General features: G+C 43.4%; 1 protein-coding gene across 2 annotated transcripts in view; it reads left to right on the top strand.

Annotated features, from left to right (window-relative positions):
• TSPAN32 (tetraspanin 32) overlaps positions 1-18,568 on the top strand; it is a gene marked incomplete at its 3' end in the record, with an annotated part of 37,967 nt that extends 19,399 nt beyond the window's left edge. The window contains exons 5-8 of one of the 2 annotated variants that reach the window (XM_082195215.1): positions 10,855-10,956; positions 14,204-14,293; positions 15,154-15,237; positions 17,375-18,568. In XM_082195215.1, the coding sequence (XP_082051341.1) occupies positions 10,855-10,956; positions 14,204-14,293; positions 15,154-15,237; positions 17,375-17,470 (372 nt within the window). Of the gene's footprint in view, positions 1-10,854; positions 10,957-14,203; positions 14,294-15,153; positions 15,382-17,374 lie in introns of those variants that run through there. The other variant, XM_082195214.1, reaches the window with a different exon arrangement.
• Positions 18,569-19,948: the final 1,380 nt, after the last annotated feature.

The following is a 19,948-nucleotide window of genomic DNA, read 5'->3' as shown; positions in this document are numbered from 1 at the left end:
TCTTCCTGACGTTCCACTCTGATAACTGCTGAGCAGCCTGAACTGGGAACATCTTGCTAGCTTTTACAGCCTTTACCCCCATGGGATCAGAAAGACCCATTTTGGTTTGAAATGATAGCCAAATATCTCAAGCCAGTATTGAAGAGAACTAAAAGGGTAGGTGGAATTGACTGCCTATTAATGGAGAATAAAACTCTACCAAGGCTTTCATAAATTTTAAAGAAAGCAATAGGGCCAGCCTGTTACTGTGGAAAAAGAAAGGCAGCTCTTTTAAGAGGAGCACAGAGCCTTTTTTCCAGGAGAAGCATAAACTACCACATCATATCTCTCTTAAATTCAAAAGAATTTGGACAAGGTTAAAGCTTTTTTGCACAGCCTAATCCTTCACCTCATTTTAGGGAACTCAAAGATCTCCAAGTATACACTATCCATAGAATCACCTCATCAGCATGCTTATCAAAGAACTCAAAACTTAGTAAGCAGGACTTTGCAGAAGCCATTCTGATTCTTCCAGACAACACTTAGGATTGTCCAGGTCTGCATCCTTCCTAGATGGTTCATTATCTAGAAATGTTGTCTCTCTGCAGTGGTGGCTGGTGCCCATTGGGACTGGTGGAGAGGAAGGCAGAGAGGCCAATAGTTGGTGGAGCCAGAGCCAATGACAAGGCACAGCCAACTAATTCTGATTTTATCTCCATCCTTCTCCCTACTAATGGTGGCAATGAAACTAAGTCAGGAGGAAGCTGGCAGTGGGGGGGGGGGGTGCGCACATGCACGCTGATTGATTTCAGACCAAGTTTGATGAGGCAGCTTTAATAGACCATCCTCCACTGTCTCTTTGTAATAAGCCAAGCATGCATGAACTCAGTTAATGTGTGGGTAGTTGGTTGCCTATTATTGTAACACTTTCTCCATTGTCTGCCCCCCTAACCTCTATTTCTGTTTCAAGATCACCCTTGCCATTTTGGCCAGGTGAGTAATATGTCTAAAGTACTAAATTAGTTTTTAGCTCTGGTTATTCCACACAAAAGGTTTTGCAGAGGAGTTTACTCCTCTCAGGATTTCTATTTGATAGGTCTCTATTCGATTGGACTTTTTTTTTTACATACAGAGCTATTCAACCCCCCAATATGCCATTTCCTGTTGTTTCTATAGGTATCTTGGGAAAGTTATGTCCCAGCAATTTTCTTCATTAGACTAGTTTATACCTTTCTTAATTTGTGATGCACATTTTATCTGCATCACCTCTCATAGTAATGTTAAATATCATCCTCTTATATTAAGAACGATGTTGTGGTCAGAGGATCCACTCAGTCTGGGTCTTTTCCTCTGAATAAGGTCAATACAATGGCTTTTGTTATGATATTATTACCATGGAGCAGCAAAACGCTTCTGCTGCCTCTCTTTATGCCTTTCCCAACAATCGCTTATTGGTGATTAAGAAAACCTTGTGTCTTTTTTTTTAATGGTTTGCCTTCTCCTAAAGCCAGATGTCATAAACAACATTTTGTCCACTATATGCAATTTATAAACAGGCAATTTTTTACGACAGTTGAACCTTTATAAAGCAATCAGCTGGTAATACCAGCTTTGGCTTGGCTGAACGTTATATTTAATAAATATGTGGAGAAGCGTACAGAGGACAAAATTGGTTTTAGTCCTATATTTATATATATATAAAAAATACACTGATTTTTCTTCATTGAATTAGACCAGCTATCAATGTAGAAATAACCATATAAATCAATACAAAAATACAAGACAGACCACAAACCAAGCAACACCACATCGCTATAGCTCTGGTGAATACGATTCATTATTCCAATTCTCATTATGGTCTGTCACATATGACAATAGTCGGTGGTGACCTTATTTAACAATTGGGGTTTAACAGGGTAAAAGAGGATGAGTTCAGTGCACTTCCACTGAACACTTTTATTTTTTCTCTCTTGGCCTTCCTTCCATGGCTTCTCTTCTGTATATCCTCCCAGCAGCCTAATTAGATTGTGAGCTCTGTAGACAAGGGAATTAGTGCGCGCACATATATCATATGGTCTGTAATATGTCATGAACCCATACACTGTCCCTTTTGAAAATAAAAACAAGAGGGGAAAGGGAACAGTCACACGTAAACTATAACATGAATGTCCTTGCACAACAGATTATTTTATTAGGACTTAGAATAGAAAGTTGGCAATTTATTACAATGCCGTCACAATTTTCACGTAATTTATGTTATGTTTAAAATACTTAAATCATATCCAAGAAGTGGGAAAGCAGTGGTCCAGTGCACTAAGAAAAATCCTCCACAAGCAGGAAGCTGAACTTTCTGCTTTAGGAATTGTTTTAAAAGAAGGAGAAAGGTGAGTAGTGCACATTTAATAATAAATGACATAGCCCACATGGTGTGGTGTAGTGGTTGGCATGTCAGACTAGGACTTGGGAGAACATGATTCGAATCCCCACTCAGCCATGAAGCTCACTGGGGGACCTTGGGCCAGTCGCTCTCTGCCTAACCTCCCTCACGGGGTTCTGAGGATCCAATCAGTGGTGGACTTTGGAATCTCAAACTTCCGTAGCACTCTGTGTGATGCTAAAATTCAGTGCCCGCCACACCTATCACACTCCATTCTGCATCCTTGTTGCAGCGCCCCCTGTGGTTCCAGCACCCAGTGTGGCCAAACGGCACCTCTGATCAAATGAGAAGGGAGAGAACCATGTAGTAATTATTATTATTTATTATTTATACCCTGCCCATCTGGCTGGGCTTCCCCAGCCACTTTGTGCTCCATGGAGGAAAGATGGGATATAAATGTAATGATGAATGCATGGATGAACAAACCACATGTAGTTGAAAGCAACTGAGGTGAAGGGAGGTTTTTTCCATTCCCCCCATATAGTTCTAGCCAGTGTTTGCTTTAATTTATACTCAGCTCATTTGGTTAGCTTAGATATTAATCACTTGTGGTATAGAACAGCAGGTTCCATTGGCAAAGCAGGAGCAGAGAATTGTTTATCAAGTACCGTAGCTTCCCCTTCAACTCAAACATACATTTACTTCAAGGTAATTTCTCTTCTTGATTTCAGGGCCACATTAAACATTCCTGCTAAAGACAAGTCAACCTTTTTCTTCTGTAACTTTTGAGGGACATTTACATTATCAATCAAAAACAGGCGCTAGTGCAAGCGTACAATCCCCAACCAGTCACAATTCCTGGATGTCTGCTTATTGTGCGTTTTCCAGCCTGAAAATTCCCTTCAAAGGATGCAGGAAAAATATGGCACATCCCTAAGGAAACACAAGGAGAATCCATAGGCTTTTGAGTGATACAGCGATTTCTGCAATGCATAGGCTTCCCCCTTCTTCCTCATTTTTATAAAAATGTGATGAACAGGGCCTATTAAAATGCATCAGGGCTTTGACTCTTTCATATAACATCTGAAGTGGCCCTCAGATGCTGCCGCTTTCAAAAGAAAACACTCTAGTTGCATGGAACTCAGAAAATGTACAGCTCTGATCTATGCACAGCTTTGGAGGAAGGAAGAAATACAAGAGCTATGAATCGATAAATTAGTGATACCCCCAGGCAGTGGCGGGCAATCTCCAGCCCATGAACCTAATGAGGCCATTTCCCCCAAGCCACAGGCACCTTCCCTACACCTGACATTGTATCATGTCAGGTGTCAGACAGGTAAAGAAGCTGCTCCCTGCCTAGAGTATGATTTGCAGGCACTAACAATCAGCTGGTTGTCAGTGTTTTAAAAGCCCTGTGACTTTCTCTGACTGGCTTGATTTCTAACTGCTTAGTAGGCAAAGGAAAATATTGTGGTGATGCCAGGTGATAGGTTGATGGGTGGTAGCCACCTGTCAAAATGGCGACCTTAAGATCTCCCTGTAAAATACACCCTATCCCTGCCTTAAGGAGGAAAGCTGCATTCCTAGATTCTGGGTGCTTCAATCTATGCTATGAAAGGGACTCTTGGTTTATTTTGAAGGGAGGAACCTGAGGCTGCATATGACCCACAGCCTAATCTCATGCAGGTGTGGGACCTCAGAGGGACAGAAGGAAGGTGTGAAAAAATAGAGAGGCAACTTATGGAGTGATGGAGGCAGTAGTAGGAGAAAACACTCAGCAAACAATAAGTTTAGACCTTTGGCAAAAGTGATCTGTTCCTCCTCCAGCAGCCCACCAAGTGGGGAGGGAGAGGGAGAAGGGAATGGCAGAAAGAGAGAGGGAGATGGGAGTGGTTGCTCTCACTTTTGGCTCTGGGCTTCATGCAGGCCTGAACATTTACCCCTGAGTGAATGCACTCTTGACAGAAAAAGAGCTCTCCACACCTAGTTTATTACCCTTGGCCGCCACAGTCAAACAGTAGCAATACATGCATTATTTAATTTTTCTGAGAGTGGTGCCACACACAAAATAATTCTGTGTTCAAACAAGCCAGGAGTATTACTTGCACATATTGTAATGGCCTCTGGACCAGACTCTTTTGGGGCCTCTCTTCACATGTGATGCACTGTTGTTGGAGAGCTTCCCGCCAAGTAGCCAGGCCAATCAAGATGGAAGTCATAATGCATTCCAAACAACCAGTGGCGTAGTGTGGGTTGTCAGCACCCGGGGCAAGGCAAGTAATTTGCGCCCCCTAACCCATGGATTTGCGCCCCCTAACCCTAACCCCCATATGTTGCGCCCGGTGCGGCCGGGCCCCCCCTGCACCCCCCACGCTACGCCACTGCAAACAACCCTTGTTCCAACATGTCTCCCGGTTTTGTCTTAGCAGAATTTCCATGCAGTACAGTTTCTGCTGTTATTGTTTTCCTTGCGATTCTATTAAATATTCAAGGTAATAGTCAAAATCAATTGAAAAGCAGAAACATATTAAAAACATAAAACAAGACAATGTGTATAAAAATAGGCAATAAAAATCAGCAACTCTGCAATCCTCCATTCAACAAAACCTTGCTGTTGTTTAATTGTCTTAGTCGTGTTCAACTCTCTCTAACCCCATGACTCACTGAATGTAATAAATATGGCTAGGTTAGACCCATTGGTTTTGATGGGTCTGCTTTGAGTAAAACTTAGTTGAATACCACCCAAGATATTTGGTTCATAATTGAACCAAAATTGAGCAACAAGGTGCCTTGGGTGGTCTACCTTCGGAGGGAGAGATGTTTCGCTCCTGCCAGGGATATTGTAGGCCCTCTCTTCAGTTTACTGGCTACCCTACAACTGAAAATGACTAAATGTGGAGTAAAATAATAATCTGTTTTAGGTTCATTTGGTTTTTGGTTTCGTGGAATGGTTTTTAATGAGTAGTTGCTCATGTATCAGGAGAAGAATCAATGTTGCTGGAGAAGTACCAGCTTCTTCAAAGAGAAGCCCTACTTCGCTCATATACCTTTTCTAGGATTCTTTGAGCATGTCAATAAACATGTGGCTGGGGGTCATCTGGATATACATGAACCTCTAGAAAGCTGTCAACAGTCCTTCACCAAAGGCTTCTGAGGAACTACCTGTTTATACTAGTGTATCCTGAATATGTCTCCATCGCGTCACTGCAACCTCGATAACAGTCATGGAAGGAGAGGGGAAATCTGGTTAATATTATGGCTGAGGGAGAGGGGAGAGAACCTCCCTCCCAAACGCATACTGTTTTCTTAACTCTGAATGCCCTGAGAAGCAGCTATTATCTGTGAAGGGTAAAATACATGAGCATAATTTTTGTACCCTCCACATTTTCCTATCTCACAACTAACAGTGGCTTTAGGCAGAAGATTTAGGGTGAGGAATCAGTGAAGGTGCAAAGAGTTCGCTCCCAACTCCCTATCTCAAGGCCCCAACTGATCTGGAGACATAGCATTAGATCATGTACTAGGAACAGTTCTAGAGGCAGCCATTTTTATTGCAGCTGGTTTTTACTTTTTGCCTCATTATCCATCTGACTTTTTATGAACACATGGTTAATTTCCCTGTGTTTCTAGCAATGCCTGCTGTGCTACTGATTATATTGCCTATAACCTCATGTTTTGCCCTGGGAAGATTATAGGTACACCACATGTCAGGACCGACAGATCAGTCGGTGGGAATGCAGTTGTCAGCTGTTTGCCCACGCAGTTGTGGGAAGCAACACACATGCTGAGAAATTCTGCTTTACTCCACCATCGCCATTATGAAGCCATTTCTACAAAAAGACAGGCTGGCAACAAAACAGCTCCCCACATCCTATTTTTATTCCCCTTTGGCTCATTTTGAAACCCTTTAATGTGAATAAGCATGGGGGATAAATTCAAGTTCACCTTACATTTAAAGGTGAACTTGCTTAAGCCATACTTTCTGTGAGAATATGAGAACCAAAAGACAGCTACGCTTCAAAATTCGCATTTCTCTGAATTTTGCAGTGCAGTTCTCAAGCCATGGTATGTACTGAGGTAAAGTGTAAAAGAACATACAAAATGCACTACGTCTGGAGAAATTGCTTTGCAAAAGATGGCGGAATTGCATAGGCATATGGATATATGAGGAAGAATTTGCACCAGATTGCTGGTGAATGTTCATAAAGACTTCTTTTTTAAAATGCAAACTGATGGGGAAATGTGAAGAGCTGAACTTATGAATGGAAAAAATAGAAACTGAGAGAAACAAAAATTTACACATTTGCCCATCCCTAAACATGGCACATGAAAACTAATACTAGAATGAATTTTTAGTACATGTCTAATCTTATAATGCTATGTGTTGAATCTGTGGAGTGCAATAAATATGTGGTATGCTTTTTCAATCTGATTTTCTAAATCAGAGATCCTTAATGCCTGGATAAGAAATCCAGGGTCGGGGTTGAGGTAAGAAAGCAGCTGAAATTAGGAGAAACTTTTCATGTGGTTTCAGTGGATGTCTCACCTAACACTCTGATTGCTTCCCTCAATTCTGGTCCCTGCATTATTGAGTTTTCTGTTCTGTAAAGCTACAATTTGCCTTGAGGCCTGCACAAATCAATAGGAAAGAAAAGGGAAGGGTAAAGGAATAAAAGAAATGGAACCCACCCAACTCCCTGATAAAGCCAAGATCAATTGTCTTTCTCTGATTGCTACACAATGATTCAAATTTCCCAGAAACTCCAGTGCTTTACATTCTTCTGAAAACATTTAGGTTTGATTCGCTACTTAATGGGGGTGAAAACAGAGGATCATTGGCCATCATTGACCTGGTTGTATATTACATCCCAACAAGTGGTGAAAATATTAGGTAAAAAGGTAAAGGGACCCCTGACCATTAGATCCACTCGTGGCTGACTCTGGGGTTGCGGTGATCATCTCGCTTTATTGGCCAAGGGAGCCGGCGTACAGCTTCCGGGTCATGTGGCCAGCATGACTAAGCCGCTTCTGGCAAACCAGAGCCGCGCACGGAAACGCTTTTTACCTTCCCAGTGGAGCGGTACCTATTTACCTACTTGCACTTTGACGTGCTTTCAAACTGCTAGGTTGGCAGGAGCAGGGACCGGGCAATGGGAGCTCACCCCGTCACGGGGATTTGAACCGCCGACCTTCTGATCAGCAAGCCCTAGGCTCTGTGGTTTAACCCACAGTGCCACCCGCGTCCCTGGTGAGAATATTACCACTCCCCTAAATACTATATCTAGTTGAATGTGTGGTGAATTTATTTTTGCCACTTGGCATGACAATACAGAAGATGGGCTTAGCAAACAGGAACATGGGAAGTGTCTTCTCTGGCAAAGGCATAATCCCCATAATCAAACAGTAATCTCCAGGCACTTGGCTTACTTCTTGGAGACATTTAGACTCTAAATTTCAGAAGAACAAGCAATGTCAGTTCTGCATAATGGTGAGAATCCATTTATGCTTCCCACTGAGTTTGAGGTGATAACCGAAGCTTTAACCATTACTGAAATATGTTTGGAAGTTCCTGTGATTTCCCTGTTGCAGCAAAGCCAAATTAATTCCTGCTCTTTTCATTTCTGAATCAATCTTGTAAATTTATGTACTTGGGCGCATATTTGTTTTGCACTGGTAGATTGTCATTCATGCGCTGAATTCTAAATCAGCAGTGTACCATTGGCAAATTTGCTCAGGGTGGTATCATTAGCCTGTGAAACATTTTAAACAAATAAATAAATCTGTAAATATTCATTGCAGTGTTTTCATCCAGTTTCAAGAGCGGGGCTGCTTGCACTTTGAACTAAATGCATTGCAGTTCTATACCTGGTTAACCCAAACACTATCCAAAGAAAGCTGAATTATGCATTATTATTATTCTGAAAATTGAGCAAGTTTGCATAATTGAACAGTTTTCTCTGACTTGGTTGCATAATGTGCTCAGGACTGCTAGTCATGGCGTTGGGCAATGAGCAGCAAAGTCCCACTCCCAGCAACTTGAATCCTTATTCAATGACCTCTCAGGCTGAAGGCAGCCCTGTTTAGGGAAGTTTTTAGTGACTGATGTTTTAAATGTATTTTTACTCTTTTGTTGGAAGCTGCCCAGAGTGGCTGAGGAAACCCAGCCAGATGGGCGGGGTATAAATAAATTATTATTATTATTATTATTATTATTATTATTATTATTATTATTATTATCATCATCATCATCAGATTTCTGAGATTTTAGCTGGTATTGTCCACACACTTCTAAACATTTCTTTCATAGCCCACAAGGACTTGAAAGTATACTTTTTTCAAAGGAAAAACAACTCTGATTCTCCGGAAACTGAATTCTGTACCCTGTGTTATATTGTGCATTTTTTCTGCACTCGGAAACAATTACAGCAAACCCAGCACAACTATCTGTTTATGAGATCGTTCCTTAAAGGATGGCTGACATGTAGAAATTCTTCTTATGGGACTTCCGGGTTAGCGCGATTCGACTAATGGCAGATTCCCTCTGAGCTCCGGAGGGAATCGGCTCCGTAGGATCGGGTCTTGCTGCTGTGGCGACGCAGGGACCCTTAAAAATCACAGGCGGGGAAGTCTGTGAACCTGGTGGCTCGGTGGGCACCTTTTGCACCCCCCCGACCCGTGAAGGAGCCTTTTTAAAGGCTTCGGAACGGGTGACGGGGTGAGTGGTGTGGTGCTGTGAGTCGACTGCTTCTCCTACGGAGTGAAGCTGCATGCCATGGTCGGAGAGCTCTGACTTCTTGTGAACAATTGGACTCTAAAGCAGCAACCCGTGAGTAATACGGAAATTAGACATTTAAAAGAATTTTTTTTGTTGAATTAGGCACGATCGGGGAAGGCGTAAACAGGAAGTCAGTCTCCCCGTCTTATAAATAATCTAAAGCAAGGACTAACTAACTAAGGTCGAGAGGAATTTTCCCCTCTTGTTGGGCAAAAGATATTAATTCCACGATTCGGCAGTTTAAGTAATCTATACTGGAGGATAAGAGTTAATTTTTGGAGCTGAAGTGTCACCCCCCCCCGGACCCAGGAGTGATCCGCGAGAAAGCCTGTTGGAGAGATATTGAAGAGCTTGACAGCTGTCAAACTAGCTGTCAAGACGGAAAAAGCGATCTTTGTTTTCTGTCTCTGCTGGATATATTTGTTACAATTTGGCTACATCTTGTTGAAAATAAGGAAGAACCGATACAAACTAACTTGATTTTTGGATTTGAACTGGATGGAATACTAAGTAACCAAAATCCCTCTAGAGGGGGCTTTGAGACATTACAAGAATGGCTGAAGGAGGGAAAACTCAAGCTAAACTAGACAGAATTTTCTTTCTCTTGGGAAAGTTACAAGGCCAAATTGATGTTTTGGCTATTAATGTTGCAACCCTGGACTTAACAGTAAACAAGTGCATTGAATTTGATAAGGATTTGATCCAGGAAGTTAATGCAGCTGGACAAGAGGAGAAAGTTGAGAACTTTGAGAGTGTGGAGAAAGAGACATATGTTGCTTCTGAGGAAAGGAAAGGAGGAGATGTGGTGTTGCAGACGACAAAGGAGAGCCAGAGTCCTGACATGATGACTACAAAGGAAAATAAGAATTGGATGATGGAAACTTGGTCCAAATTGGAGGCTGAAGAATGGAAAGATCTCTATATGTGGAGATCTGAAGATTTAAGGACTATAAATTTGATGAAGGTGAAAGTTGGAGCTTTGGAGACATTTGGATTTGAAAGGAGTAAGAAACAAGATTTGGGCTCCACTTTTAAGTATGGTTGTCTGGCTGGAGGAACCATTGTCCTCATTGGATTAGAGCATCTCCGAGATCTGGTGTTTAATATTAAAGACTATCAAAAAATCCGGCAGAGAGGAACTGAGAGACAATTAAGGGCCTCGGATGTGAGATCTCCAGGCTGATAGCAGACTAAGACTGTTGGACATTTGTTGGGGATTGAAACCGGGAAAGGGGATGGGGTGGGGTTTGGGGATCCAAAGGGTGTATAAATATAATCTGTCTTTTTCTTTAATTTGTTTTGATATCAGTATGAAAAGTGGGGAATTCGTGGAAAGGAATTTGGGTCGACTTTAGAAAAAAAGGATTTAAGAATGAATACTGAGGTATAAATTTTGAGGTATATAAGGTAAAATTGGTTTGTTTTTCAAAAATGAATCAAGCATGAAAAGGTTAACTATTGTATTTTCTGTATCAATATAGATATAGTGAAAAGGTAAAAAATTGGAGATAAGAACTTGTTGAATTTACAATCTAAATGGGAATATAAGAAGGGGAGGTGTGGGGAAGTCAGGGAAAGATGTTATAGAAAATAAGGATTTCAAATTGTATGTTTTTAATTTTTCTTTTTGTCTTTTTTTTTGGCTTTGGAAAATGGAAAACTTCTAATAAATATTTATTTTTTAAAAATAGAAATTCTTCTTATGGGCATGTCTTCCCTGTAGGCTGAAGATGCCATGATGGATGTGTATGACATCGTGTATGAAGATGTGAGAAGTAACTCTTCCAACACCAGGAGACAGGAGCTACATACCATCCACAAAACGGTGATCTTTCACATTTTGGTCTATACTCTAGGGGCCGTTCCACATAAACCAGTTTCTAGGATTTAGAACCTGGTGTTCTTCACCCTCCACACCCTGCCCCCACCAGGCAGCGATGAGGGCTGGGGTGGCATGCTCTGTCCTTGCAGGGGGGTGGGGGCACATGGACTCCCCACTCCGGGCCTTTGCAAACAACACTACACCCCTGAGTGGAGCACAGGCTATTTAGTTCTTCCCAATGACTTGCCTGGAGAAATGGATTAGCAGTTGGCAAGACCAATGAGGGGGAAACACCCTCCCCCATTGTGGTAAGCATCTAAGCTTGCCTGTTCATCTCTGGCGCAGTGGAAGATAGTATCCTATTGCTAGTGTTGAAGCAAAACTCAACTGCCAATCCAGTTGACTTCTGTATATGGAATAGCGGAAGGGACGCCATCTTGTTCTTTGCTTCAAACAGTAAAATCTCCTCACTTGGGCCTGCTCAGGACCAAACTAGATGCGACATTCATCCCACTGACTGGTTTTGCACAGCTGTTTTTCATTTAACAGATAGCCGGCATGGGAGGGAGATGCTGGACTGGGATTGTAGCTTGGGGAGAAGGAGGGCTTGAATTCTCTGGCCCAGCTGTAGTCCTGTTCGGAATCACATACATAGCCCTTGCAGCTGATATTCACAGTGGGAGGAAATCTCCCATTGGTGGAGCCAAAGGGTTAAAGCCTACCTCTCACCAGGCCACAGTCCCAGTTTTGTGCTTCCTCCACACCATCCCATGCCAGCTATTGGTGAAAACGAAAACCCAGCTATCTTATGCCAAACTACCCCCATCTCGTTTGGCCCTCAGCCACATTTAAAGCACATACCACCAACACCCCATGCAAAGAAGAAGAAGGAAGGAAGGAATAAATAAATATGAATGTGGTAACTGTAGTTGGTTGAGAGTGCTGGGAACTGCAGCTCTGTGAGGGGTAATGGGGATGTGCTATAAATGTATGGTGCTACAAGCACTTGAATTCCTACTCTTCCTTATACTGCTGCTCATGGAAGAGACAATGCTGCACCAATGAAACTGCCCTGAGAAGAGAGGCAGAGAAGGGCATTCCATGAGCAGGTGGAACTTTGCAGCAGGGAGCAACTCAGAAAGCCCCACCGTTCCTGGAGCAAGGAGCAAGGAACATCAAAAAAACAGCAGCTTTGTGGATGAGTGCAGGAGAGAAAGCAGCGTTGAGGGAATGTTTGTTGGAGAGGGAGAGACGGAGAGGTATGCTTCTCCTCTCCAGATAGCTGACTAAAGGAAATTCCAGATTCTTTGCACTGTGGGAGCTGTTTTTGATAAAGATCTAATTGGAGCCATAGGGGAAAATCAACACGTGCTCTTTTACTATATGGACTCCTCCTTTCTTTTTCCTACACTATCCTTACGTTTTCCAGCATACAGAATTCAAACCCACATCTTGTGTTTCTAATGACAGGGTTCCCAACAATGTCTACAAATCTACTCTGTGTCTCTGCTACCAATTATTGGGTGAAGACTTGGGGAAGGGAAGAGTCAAGGAAGCACTGTTCTTCCTTGTGCATGCCTAACTCCCAGGGGTGTGTGTGTACAGGACTGCAGCCCTGACCTATTCTGTAAAAAAAAGAAAGGCAGCAGAAGTCAGGCTTTGCTTTCTTCCTGAGCCAAAACTGATCAGTCAGACACAATGGCTATGCTATAAAGAAACTATAAAGAACATGTTTTTGTGCCCAAGAGAGTATCATCAGGCACCTAGCCAAGGCCTTTATGTTTCTGTTTTTCTTCGTTTGTTTTGTTTTTGACCACCACAGTTTTTGCTGTGGCCAAATGCCATGGAAGTCAAGGTTCAGGTAGCCATAGGAGTCTTGTAGAAGAGGGAATTTCAGCACTCTGCCAGTACTATGATATCATAAGATGTGCCTCTGAAATTCCCAGAGGAACCTGAACTGGCTGCACCCTAGCAGCTGCCTAGCTGATGAAACAAGCTGTTTTTAAAACGATGGTCCTTCATGCCCTCAACGCAAAACCACTGCCAGATTAATAAAACATTACCTTAGGTGATTTAAGGAAATTGTTGATATTCTCAGACATGTCATCTTTTGTACAGAAAATTAGGTATAAACAGGGGCACCATTTCTGAGGAACCTGGACTGGGGCAATAATAAAAGCCACCTAGATGACCATCTTTTCACTATCCTAGAAGGTTTTGATGGGACCTCTATGGAAATCATGTATCAACTACCACTTTATGGCTGGACCCTAAGGGAATGTTTGCCTTTATTTGTTTTGAAATTCATACTTGTATAATATGGATATACGCAATGCGACCCAGCCAGGGATGCATGGTGTACCTGTACTTCCTAATTTATGCCCCAAAGTGGCGGGGCAAGGAGGTTCTGTGAGGCTTACATCATACATTGCTGTGCAGTCCAGTAACATCACCACCCTGTTGCATAAGATTTATACTTCCACAAAATGCTTTAAGTATTTGCCAGGTGCAACGTCACAGAACCTGCATCAGGATTCATCTGTTTGCACAGTGCTGAATTGTGCATCATATGAACCAGGCCCTCTCCCATATTCCCACACCGCTTGCAGCTATGCCTCTAAATAAATGCACAGTATTTTTGTTCCATTGTGTCATTGGTTGTATTGCATGGAAAATGCAGGACGTGCCAAGAAATAAAGGAAAATGCTGGTGAGGAGTGAAGGACTGAGTGGTTTGTCAATGGGAACGAAACCAGTGGCAACTTTTGAAATGCAGTATCAAACTTATAAAAGATGCAAGTGAGAAGCAAAGCAGAAGCATTTGACCACATAATATCATGAATGGAGACCATGGGTGGCAAACAGCCAAGTCCCTACATCAACTTAAAGATTTCACTTGTGCAAGAGAACTTACTCTCCCCCCACCCCCGTGGGTCCACTAAATCTCTGGCATAGATTAAGAATGGGTGTGGCGCTTGCTAAGGGAGAAAAGCAGGGGAGGGGAGGGGAGTTCTGCTGTACCAATGGAACAAGTTAGTCGGATACTCCCCCCTATCTTTAATCCTCAGTCTGATGGCCAGCTGTTATATCAACCACTGCAGTTATAATAATGTAGGGTTTAAGGCTGAGGAGGCAAAGCCTTTGCAGTTTACCAGTAACAAACCAACAGACGACAATCAAAACTCTTCTTTAAGGGTTTTGTTTGGAAATGAAAAGCAATAATACGAGTGGTGTTTTCCCCTTTCTTTCAGTTTCTCTGTTGTGGGAAAAAGCCACCCTTTGGAGAAGCAAGCAGGATTGAAAAAGAGATGTGCCAATCAGAAGCTGTGGGAACAGAAAAGGTAAATTATATGTGAGGCTGGGAAGCTCTGCAGTACAGTCAGTTCAGGTTCTTACGAAGCAATTCTCACCCAGCTGGGGTATTAGCAAAACTGGCCTTGTCACTCTGGCACCAAGATGTTTCCTGACATCATCTGGGCTAGAAGTTAAGCAAGATGATAGTTCAGGACACTTTCAGTTCTATGAAACACTTAATAATAACAACAACAGCTGCTGCTGCTGCTGCTGCTACTGCTACTGCATCTACATTTATATCACACCTTTGCTCCAGGGAACAAAACATGCTGTATATGGCTCTCCTCCTTCACATTTTATCCTCACAACAACCCTGTGAGGTAAGGCAGGCTGAGGGTCAGCAACTGGACCAAAGTCAGTCAAGGAGCTTCATAGCTGAGTAGAAACTTGGAGCCCTGGCTTCCCAGATTCCAATCTAACCATGAAACCACACTGGCTGGTATGAGTATTTTGAGAGGAATTATTGGAAGGCAGAGCACTAATTTTGTGAGAATGTCAGAGCCCTGCTGGATGATACCACTCTCCATCTGAACAGACCAAACAGTCCATCTAGTTCAGCAGCCTAACTTCCAAGTTAGTTGCCAAGACAATGCCTCTGGGAAGACCACAAGCAAGACATGAAGTCCTTATCCCACTGTTGGTCTCAAGCAGCTTCTGTTTGGTGGCATGCTTCCTCCAAATCTGTGAGGAGTTGGGGAGGGAAACAGAGAACCTGATCCTCTCTGAATTTTTATTCAGAAGTAAATCCCACTGTATTTCAATGGCGCTTACTCCCAAGTAAGTGTGCATAGGAGTACAGCCTTCATTTATTATCTTGTCCTCTAAGCTATTTTCTCTCATATTTCAGGATTGCCTAGAAGAGATCCAAAACTTCCTGAAAAAACACATGACTTTTGTCTCTGTGCTGATGACCATTACAATTTTCTTCATGGTAAATATTTGTGTTCTCTGGTATCCTCCTGTTTTTCCCCTTAATCAACAGAAGCAGAAGTGCAAATCTAGCTTTATGGATGGCAGCACAATTCTGCAGAAGTGGCAGCATTCTGCCTCGCTAAAAACAACAACCCTTTTCTAATAAGTCACAGGGACCAAAAGAGCTTAGTTATTGGGTGGGAACCTAACCCTTAGTATAAACCTTCCAGTTGCTTCACTGGAAATAAGCTATCTGTGTTTAGATTTCATTATGGACAGTGTTTTCATGCTTTATGGGCACTATTTCCTGGGAGGAGTGTCTACCTGGAGGGGGAGGAGCAAGGTGGGTGCTGTGTGGGCACACACTGGTGTATCCAGTCCAGTGCTCCTGCTGGTGTGCCCATGCATCTCCGTCCTTGCCAGAATCTCTACCCTCCTGGTAAGTGGCAGTGACAGCCCTGCCAGGAGGCTGTTGCTGCAGTTCAGCTCTGCCCCTGTCAGGGACTGGGCAGAGGAGGGATGGTGGAGACTGCCTCCCCAGCCAGACCCTTACAGAGAAGAGGAAGACAGTTTAGATTTACAACAGGGGTTTGAGGGAGGTAACAGCTCAGAGGAAGATGAGGGGGAAAGATGGGAAATACAGTGGTACCTCGGGTTACATATGCTTCAGGTTACAGACTCCGCTAACCCAGAAATAGTACCTCGGGTTAAGAACTTTGCTTCAGGATGAGAACAGAAATCGTGCTCCGGCGGCGCGGCGGCAGCGGGAGGCCCCATTAGCTAAAGTGGTGCTTCAGGTTAAGAACAGTTTCAGGTTAGGAACAGACCTCCAGAACGAATTAAGTACTTAACCTGAGGTACCACTGTAATGGGAGAGGAGGAGGAGGAAGCACCAGTGGGGGCAACAGCTGACGGACACAATGTCTTTAGAAAGAATTCCTGACTGCTCCTCCCAGAACCCAGCAAGCCTTGAAAGTAGGAGAGCAAAGAGCTCCAAGGCAGAGGGCACTTATCAGCATCCGTAGGTGTTTTCTCTAATTTGGCAGTGCACAACTGGCCATGCTAGCTGACACCATCCTGTAATAATTTAAGAATGTAAAGCCCTCTATCCTCTCCCACCAAAGGGGCATACATCTCTCCCTCTGTTTCCCTCCTTTCCTCTCTCAGAAACAGATTTCTAGTGAGTGGCATTGATTCGCAGGTGACTGGTTTTTGCCAGGAGGATGTGGTTTCAACCCCAAGGATCAGAGTTTCTGTGCTCATAAGGACTGAGTCTTCCCATGCAAGTTCACTTGCCAGTTGAGTTGTAGCAAGCAGCTGCTATTGTCTGTGCCAAGTTGGCAGTAAATTTGAACAACAACAAAAGCTGCTTTGATGATTACTCTGAAACTGTGGAACCACTCCCTGGAAGAAATGAAGGAAACTACCTCTCAGCTGACTTTTCTAAAGGGTTTTTTCTTCCTTGTACACCTTTTTACTAAAGACCATCTTGTTACTCTGACTGTTACATGGTGGCTGTTATATGGTGACTTATATGGTGGCTCCATATTATTTATAGATTTGATTGTATTGCATTGTATTTTTATTGCTTTGATAGAAATCGCTTTGAACCTGTAGAAAAGCAGTAGAGAAATACAGTGGTACCTCGGGTTAATAACTTAATTCGTTCCGGAGGTCCGTTCTTAACCTGAAACTGTTCTTAACCTGAGGTACCACTTTAGCTAACGGGGCCTCCCGCTGCCGCCACACCACTGCCGTGCGATTTCTGTTCTCATACTGAAGCAAAGTTCTTAACGTGAGGTATTATTCTGGGTTAGCAGAGTCTGTAACCTGAAGCGTCTGTAACCTGAAGTGTCTGTAACCCGAGGTACCAATGTACGAGGTGTCTAGTGAAGTTGTTCCCCTCAACGTCTGCAAGGGAACTACTTCTCCTCCTCCCTCCATGCACCCCCACCCCCAAATTTGTCCTGAATTTCCCCCCAAACCTCCAGAGGTTTGGGTTGCGTACAGAGAGAAGAGAGGGAGGGGAAGTTCCACTGCCCAAGTGGAAGTCCTTGGACAAATGTAACTATTGGACGGAACCCATTATAATTAATTAATTTCTTTTAAACAACAAAAATGTTTTTAATTGTCTTTCATTTATTTACCTACCCTAGGTGTATGGGATGAGCTTAACTTTGTTCCTCTGGTACGCCATCCACTTTAAGAAGAGTTTGGATCGGAAGGGCAAATACACGCTGCCAAAGCAATAGGAATTTGGCTCTAGACTTCTGCACCACCAGGGGAAAAGAGCAAGACTGTTGGAGACTCTGAGAAACTGGAATTTGTGCCACGACTGTGGGTAGATGCTGGGTGGTCCTATTCAGTCCCCCCGCCCCAACACACACAAATGTGCCATCTCAGATGTGACTGTGAATTCCCATGACAGCTGCAGCATTTGTCAACAAAGACTGGCTAAAGTGATGATCAGGCAGCAGAAACATGAAATGCTGAGTGGAAACATGGAGGCAGGGTATAAACCGGGAACGAAGGACTTGCCCAGCCACAAGTGTGTTTGCCAACTGAAAGCCATCATTTAGAGCCCCCAAAATAGCTAGTCAAAACAGAACAACATACCCCAGTGAAAAGCAAACTCAAGGAAATGGAAATTACTTGGTTCAATAACCAGTAAGAATATTTTAAGGCTCAGGAGAGAGAGAAAACAGCAGCTTGCTTTACATTATTATTTTAAGCAGTTTTATAGCCATTTCTGAACATGAATCAGACCCTATTTGCATATTTTGTAAGCTTCCTTGGTTTGAATACGTGAAGATACTCTAAATAGGGAAGAACCCATTTGTTTAATTCAAACAAACACACACACACACATAGTTGTGACAGAAATGGATGCTGTTAAGTTGTGTTAGGCCTATGCTGCACCCCACCTAAATTTAGTCATGATGAGTAAAGCCGGAATCCTAAACACGCTCACTAAAGAGCAAGCTCCACTGAATGCAGCATTATTTGTTTCCATGATTTACTTTACTTAGTCATGATGAGTAACTTAAGTTCAGTTGTAGCCAATGGAATTTACAGCTCAGCCCAATTCCCATTAATTTCAGTACAACTTGCTCCTGGTTAACGGTGTATAGGATTGCAGTGTTGCTCATAACTTACTTTAGCTGGCTACGCAGTTTGGAAATGTAGATCTTAAATGGTAACCATGCAAGTTGTAATACACTGTGCCTCCGGTTAAGATCTAGAATGAAAACAGCACAAACTAGGAATAAGCTTTTATTCTTTTGATTTAATATCAAAGCCTTTCCTTTTATATTACTCTGAATTCCTGTAAATAAAATGTATTTGGTTAAGTAGATGTGTTCTGTTCTCATATATCCTAAAAAAGGTAAAGGTACCCCTGCCCGTACGGGCCAGTCTTGACAGACTCTAGGGTTGTGCGCTCATCTCACTCTATAGCGCTGTCCGCAGACACTTCCGGGTCACGTGGCCAGCGTGACAAGCTGCATCTGGCGAGCCAGCGCAGCACACAGAACGCCGTTTACCTTCCCGCTGGTAAGCGGTCTCTATTTATCTACTTGCACCCGGGGGTGCTTTCGAACTGCTAGGTTGGCAGGCGCTGGGACCGAACGACAGGAGCACACCCCGCCGCGGGGATTCGAACCGCCGACCATGTGATCGGCAAGACCTAGGCGCTGAGGTTTTACCCACAGCACCACCCGCGTCCCTCAGCTCATATATCCTACCTAGCTGTCAGGGAACTGCCATCAGAGGAAAGGGAGGTGGAAGGGCTCACAGAGGCTGGCAGGGAGTCAGCAGCGAAAGCAGGGACCAGCAGGGGGAGAGAGGGGTCTCTGGAGGAGGGTCTCATGAATGCGGAGAGAGACGCAGCAGCTAAAGCAGGAACTAGCAGGGAAGAGGGAGGGATCAGGGACACGTCCAGCGAGAACAGCGGGGAGGTGTCAGAAGCTCCCATAGGGAGACCCATGCTTCGCAGGAAGCTGCCACGTCGTGAGTCCAGAAGACGCGTTTCCGTTAAGGAGCTTCTTTGCTGGAAGCGCTTCCGCAGACAGCCACTGTCGGAATCTACGAGTGACTAGGGCAGACATGTTTGAGGAGCTCTGTCACACACAGAGGTTTGTGGAGTTGCACAAACTCTGAGGGACCACGATTTTACGCACAAGCAGCTAATCATCCCATCACACTAGCCATAAAACTCTGTTGTTTTGTTCTAGATACTACAATAAGTTACAGCATTTCTAAATTGCCCGAAGTGAACTGAAAGTCCAAGGTTGAATGTACTAGCAGGAGATCATACAGAATCATGGTTCTGCCCATTGTCAGATTTTGAAGTAGCTACTGGTATGGATAAAACCAATACTTTGTAGTGCTGTGCGATAAATTGCCATCTCGTTGAAATAACATTGTGGTAAGTGTTTCAACAAGGCAATATTCCGGTGAACAAAAGGTGGAGACTTGACAGCTTCCCAGGAGGTAGCTCAGCTGAACAGATGATTTGCAGATGATTTGCAGACACCTTGTCTCCTTTGTTTGCTGGCTTCCTCTTCCCTCCTAACTAATAAGAAATGAAGATAGGCCCTCCCACAAACCAGCAAACTCTTTCAGCATCACAGGCATCTTTCCACTTGGAACTCAGCTAATTATGCAGAGCCTGCTAACAATCCAGCAGCAAGCCCCCAGGGCTAGACAATCAAAGATACAGCTGCAAAGTA

This window comes from Podarcis vaucheri (genome assembly GCF_965113315.1).
Source record: "Podarcis vaucheri genome assembly, chromosome: 1".
NCBI lineage: Eukaryota > Metazoa > Chordata > Lepidosauria > Squamata > Lacertidae > Podarcis > Podarcis vaucheri.
Note: the sequence above shows the minus strand (reverse complement) of the source record. Positions and strands in the feature narration are given on the sequence as shown.